Raw genomic sequence first — 6717 nt, forward strand, 5'->3', positions numbered from 1 at the left:
AAATTTTTTTTTTTGCGATTTCGTTTTTCGCGATTATCTCGGAAACTATGAGAGATAGAGCCTTAAAACATATCCCATTCGATTCCTGAGAAAATTTGGGTTCCCTATAGGCAGATGGCCGGCTCAGAATAGCGTTTTTCCACTTCTTACACCCTATACAAGATTTAATCTTGGATTACAATGGAAATATGGATCTTCACATAAGACGCTGGGTTAAATCCTGATTTTTTAAAAATTCTTCTTTGAAAAAGTAAAACGATAATTAAATTGAGAAAAAAGTTAGAATTCCGAATCTAATCGAGTTTTCTGCCATTTTTTGCAGTTTTAAAAAATCTTTGGATTTACCGTAAAGCTCGAACTACTTAAACCGTTTGATCACTTCGCTACTGAATTAGTAATTGAACTGAACTTCAGTTTCCCTTGATTTTTTCATCAAATTCTGAACTTTCCCTCCGGAAATTCCTTGTAATTTCCCTAAAAAATGAATGAAAATCTCATTTTTCTTTATAGCATCCTTCTCAATGCAATTACATGCAAAAACCCTTGATTTGTGAGTATAAAATGTTGTTTTCGAACATGAAAACCCAGTAGTATAATGAGTTTTTATGGCCTTTGAGTGGCACTCACTCCACAGGAGCAGCTTCTTACATCAGCCCAAGACACGCACATGACAATTATCCCTCCCCGCGGTTATTCCTGGCGCCTGTGTGCCGACACTTGTCTTACTTTTTTCGGTTTAACACTCGGGACGAGCTTCGCAGAGCGATTTCTCGGGTAAAACATTCGTAAAAATTGCATCAGCATCTCTCCGATGGCTCGGAGAGAGGAGGGCAGACTCCGGCAAGAGGTTCGATCGTTTTGAATGCAGGTGCATTACGTGAATGATTTAAGAAGTGAAGAATAAAACTATTGGAAGAATGTAGAATAATTCAAAATGGATTTTATCATTTGAGAATATAAATTCCTTAATATTAACGTGAAAAAAAAGTTAGTTGAAGAGTTTATTTAAATGAACCATTAATTTAAATGAATTTTAGTGAATAAACTATTTAAAAATATAAATAACAAATTATTTAAAAACTATTTACATGAGCATTACAAAACACGTCTTCAACAGACAACAAACAACAAATTCCCCTCGACTTTTCCGAGACTATCTGCGCAGATAAATTTTCACCGGATTGTGATTTTCCAGCAAGTGACAATTCTCGAATAATATCAGGGTCCCGAGTGATAACACTCCCACGGGCTGCTCTCAGCGCCAATCGCACAGAGATAGAAGTTGCTCAGAATTTTCGGGAGGGAGGGCCGTCGGATTATACCCTTATCACCCAAGGAAATAGGATGCCATGTACCTTTCTCACCATTTCACTTTCTCACTTTCTCCGGGTTATCCATCCTTCCGGGGAACCAATCTATCCAGTCTCACCCATCGATCTGGGGAATGCATTCATGCATCTTCAACCCGCCTACACCTTCCGCATATCCTCGAGTCTAGCTTCCATTCACCGCTGCACTCGTTCTCGTGAAATTAAATTTTCCAGACGACTCGCGTCTCATTTTTCTCACGGTATATCGAATCTCCTATTTTCGGGCCGGGGGTATTGGAATTCATGGGAACGTGTCCTTGAATGCAAATTGCAAATTTATCTACTGAATAATACAAATGAATAAAAAAAAAAAAAATCGGCAAAATGGGTTTCAATTAATTTCAGTTTATTCATTTTTTATTGGATATTAATTTATTGATTGAGTAGACCAAATGAATGGGGGAAAATAATCCAACAAAATGTGAATATGAAGATTTAAATAGAAAAATTAATGGAAATTTCTATTTGTCAAAGGATTTTTTATTCACAGGTGTGAATATATATAAATATTTTATGACAAATCAGGGTTCTGTCCCTCTTGACCTCTACGAACCTAACAACAAAGTACTAATTTTTTGTCCCAATGTTGGCAGCCAACAATACCCCAACGTTGGCTGAAAATATTGTCCCAAAGTTAACAGCCAAGATTGTCCCGACGGTGGGCAGCTAACATTGTCCCAACGTTGCCAGTCAACGTGACCCCAACATTGGCAACCTACATTCTGCCGACATTGTCCCAACGTTAACAGCCCACATTGTCCCGACGTTGGGCTGCCAACATTGTCCCGATGTTTGGCTGCCAACACAGTCCCGACGTGGGACAGCCAACATTGCCCCAACGTTGACAGACAACGTTCTCCCAGTGTTGGCAGCCAATGTCGTCCCAACGTTGGCAGCCAACGTCGTCCCAACGTTGGCAGCCAACATTGTCCCAACTCCGGCAGTCAACGTCGTCCCAACGTCGGCAGCCAACGTTGCCCCGACATTGCCCCAAGGTTAATTTTTTTTTACATTTCCCTGAATATTGCTTCAAAAAAAAATTCAAATAACAATTGATCAATCAGTCAATCTCACGAGAGAGCTCAGTCAAGACGACGTTGGGAACAATATTTTAAATCACAAAAAATAATTAAACAATGATTTTCTCAGTTATCGAAACTGAAAATAGCATATTCGAACTGCTGCCATTCGGAAGTAAAAAATCACCAAGATTTCCACGATGATACGTGTATTTAGGATAATACTATGAAGGAGGAGCAAACCCAGTGTCAGATGGATTTTCCACTTTATCTCGCCCCACCACACATTTTCCCGGATAAAAGGTTAACGATACTTTGAGAGGACTGCGGGCTCGCACTCCTAAATCCGCTTTATCAGTTGAATAAAAACGAAGAAAGAAAATAACGTAAAAAGGTGAAACGAGTGAGAGTTAGTGGACGGTGAGAATCGTGCAATGGGAAGTTAACGAGAAAAAGTGAGAAACAAGTCCCTTCATCCCCAATATATTTAATTCAATTTCTTTATTTTCCTTTTGGGTCGGGGGGCGGTGGGGGGTAAGTAATGATGGCGCTGGAGCCCCTTCGACAAAAATAAAACTCGAGCCATATAACTGGGAAAAAATGAAACAGCGGGGAAAATTTAATTTCCCAGCATGTGAAAACTTGGAGGAAATTCCTAGTGTTTATATATATTCTGTTCCGGCAGTTGCCGCTGGCGAGGACAGCTGTCGATGAAAACATTTCCAGCTGAAAAACCGAGTTACTCAGACAGCAGGGAGGAAAGTCACTTTGGGGGAGACAAGAAAACCTCTGACATATTTTAGTTGACTAGACCTGTGCGCGCGCTTATCTATTCGTTGTGAAAATGAAGAAATCCACAAGTTGAAACAATTTATAAATACTAGCTTTTTTTTCACATGATCAACAATTAGGCAGTTTAGATATGTTTTGGTATAAAGATAAACTTCACACATGAACAAATGATAAATATGACGCAGAAATTTTTTTTGGCATTTGAAGAATTTGAAAATAGCGGGGATTTTTTTCAGCGACTACTTCACGTGACTCATTGACCAATCAGAATTAAGGATTAGCTGTCAGGCGAATTCGAGATATTTCGATATAAAACAACTTCACGTTTCTTTCATCTTTAGTAAATAGCATGTTTTTCTCTGAGAATTTGTTGAAGTGATTATTCAAAAAACAGAACGCCATCATTTTTACAATTAATGGAAATGAAAAAAAAAATTTCCTGATTTAAAAATAATAAAATTCATTATAATCGTCTAACACTCATAATTATATTAAATAAATTTGTCCAACATTTTTAATATTGGAATGATTGCAAGAAAAAGTTTGGCAAATTAAAAAAAAAATATTGAATATGTTTTTTATGTATTCACACAATTTCCCTGTTGTTCGACCGCTAAAAAATAAACAATGACTTCAACAAATTATCAACCTACTCGTTGCACATGACGCAACCCCTGTGAAAGTGGTTTCAACTACTTTATGCCATGCCAATAATTGCAGAACGATAAAATATTCATTAATTCGTCTTTCGCTACTTTCATACTGTCGTATGGAAAATAAATAATTCTGGAAAATATATTCCTGAATTTTCTTTTTATTGGAAATTCAGAATTATTTTTTCTTGAATTGAATTGAAAATATCAATTTTAATTCAATTATTCTATTAATTTTCCTTTTATTGAAAATTCATAATAATTTAGACCTAATATTCAGAAGCAAGAAAATATTAATTCATTCATTCGTGATTTAATTCTACATGGATAATTTTTATGGGTGTCGTCTCTACATTTGATTGGGTTACCCTTTCCAGTCTATTATTCCACCTTCTCTATTACTACAAGGAACCTTTGGGATCTTCGCATTTGACTCTCTTTACAGATATGCGTTCATAAAAATTATGAAATAATGGTTATTTCATAGAGAAAATTATTTAGGAAAAATGGATTATAAAGCATTTTTCGACGGATGTCACAGACAATTCCACTGGAATTCCCAAGAATTTCATAATTGAAAATTCTCAATTTAATTAAAAAATCACTGGAAAAGTCTCAATTATTCCACGAAAATTGACAGCCATCAGGAAAATTCAGGCAATTCCTTTGTTTAAAGGTCAACACTCATCAGACCCTCAACAACGTTCGACCCTCGATCATTTTGTTCAATAAATGGAGTCAATTAAAAATCACCGAATGCAAAAAATTGAAAAAAATCCGGAAAATCAGATCAATAAATTCTTCAATTTTCTTTTCGCCTGACGGACGCATGACGCAATGACAAGATGAAATATTAACATCAATATCAATTTCCGAATTTAATTTACTACTCACTCTTGTGACGGGAGAACATCCGCAGCTTTTTGAACAACGGCATGACGAAATGTTCACACAAATTAAACTCCGAATGAGGAACCGATGGAGAGTAAGAAATAAACGGAGGAGGGAATAGAGAAATAAACTCGTGCCCTGGGATACGGTCCTCGCGGGTAAACGGCTGAACGAGAAATGCTTGAGTCAGCTCCCCTCGGCTCACCGTTTTTCTTGACTCTCTGCAGTTTTACCAGTTCACGTTGTCTGTAAACTAAACTGGAGCTGAGGCCACGCACTGCAATCGTGTATGACGACTCTTGTGTGGCCTTAGACGACCGTTACATCGACTTGTGATCTCCAATGTTGGGTAATACAGTGGGAAAATAGGGGAATTGGTGATCATCGATGTTTCAATGCGTCGAAATATCGGAGATTATATTTTATAAATTTTTTGTGGCATTTTTTAGATGTCGTTGAGTGAGTTTTACTGATATTTGAAAGAATTTTGTCGCTGGAAATTCATGATTTGGTGGAAGAACTTGTGAAAAATGTCAATGTTAATTCAATTATTTTATGTACATTAAGAGAAGTGAATTTTTCTCTTGGAAATTCAGCTTCATTTGCTAAAAATATTCATGTTTTGATTGACAGTTGTATCAGATGACTATTCCACTGAAATTTCCAGAAATTTGTCACTGAAAATTGACAATTTGATGAAAGCAATTTATGGAAAATGTAAATTTAACTTCAATTGTTTCATGAAAATTCTTAAAAATATCGAAAATTCAAGAACACATTTACTTGAATTAAAATTCAAGTTTAACTGTAATTTTAAGGAATTCTGTCATTGAAAATTCACAATTTGATGAAAATAATTTATGGAAAATGTAATTTTAAGTTCAATTGTTCTATAAAAATTACTAAAAATCTCGAAAATTCAAGTAAATTTGTTTCAAATGACAATTCTACTGAAATTTCCAGGAATTTCGTTATTGAAAAATCACATTTGATGAAAAAAAAATGTGAAAAATGTCAATGTCAATTGAATTTTTTATGAAAATATGAAAACCCTTGAAAATTTAGTAAAATTTGCTTCTAAAATATTCATGTCCCGATTGAGATTTACATCAAATGACTATTCAACAAAAAATTTAAACAATTCATCATTCAAAATTCACAATTTGATAAAAACAATCCATAGAAAATGCAAATGTAAGTTGAATTATTCTACAAAAATCCCTAAAAATCTCAAAAATTCAGGTAAATATGTTCTTGAATTTTCGTTTAATTGAAAATTCAGCATAACTTTGTATTTGATATTCCTGTTTTGATTGCAAATTTTATCAAATGACACCTCTACTAAAATTTCGTCATAAAAAAATCACAATTTGTTTAAAAAACCTGAAAAATGTCAATTCCAATGGAATTATTCCCAAAAATTGCTGGAACTCACGAAATTTCAGGATAAATCCTTGAATTTTCAATAAATTCATAATTCCTAACTAATTGATACCCGATTTGGTCTTCCTGCGGTTGAATAATCGCAAATTTCCCCTAAACCCCCGTGAAATTTCATTTTTTCAAACCTTGTCCACCACCCCTTTAAAAAAAATGTCATTCACCCCTTTCGATGCCCCCGCCGCGCCCTCTAAAATCCCGTCCCCGATTTTTCCGGTCCACCGTCCCGACCTTTACGCCAAAAATCTGAAAACCCTTCATGAAAGCCACGCAAACCCCATTATCATCCATAAGGATGCATCATGCAACCCCCCGAGTCTCACGCAAATGCTCGCACGACAGTAATCGACGCAGAGAGGCAACATAATTGGGCGGTAAAACTCAATTGGGTCGGCCGGGGGTTATGCGAGAATGCCCCTGTCGGGTTGGCGAGTTGAAGCGTGTCCTCGGAGTCCAGCGATGCGGTGGAATGAGGAGTCGAGACAATGCCCATGTACAGGTATATTATACAACGAGTGGAAGCCACAGGAGAGGGATGAGCAAAGAGCCATA

The 6717-nt window shown here is 36.2% G+C and overlaps 1 protein-coding gene across 1 annotated transcript in view; it reads right to left on the minus strand.

The window, feature by feature from the left end:
• The window catches only part of LOC107048222 (low density lipoprotein receptor adapter protein 1), a 38221-nt gene extending 33280 nt beyond the window's left edge, over positions 1 to 4941 (minus strand). The window contains exon 1 of the mRNA XM_015271297.1: positions 4729 to 4941. Within this exon, the coding sequence (XP_015126783.1) occupies positions 4729 to 4771 (43 nt within the window). The 5' untranslated portion in view covers positions 4772 to 4941. The remainder of the gene's footprint in view (positions 1 to 4728) is intronic.
• Positions 4942 to 6717: the final 1776 nt, after the last annotated feature.

Source organism: Diachasma alloeum, unplaced genomic scaffold, assembly GCF_001412515.2.
Source record: "Diachasma alloeum isolate Michigan unplaced genomic scaffold, Dall2.0 Dall_scaffold_00186, whole genome shotgun sequence".
Classification (NCBI taxonomy): Eukaryota; Metazoa; Arthropoda; class Insecta; order Hymenoptera; family Braconidae; genus Diachasma; species Diachasma alloeum.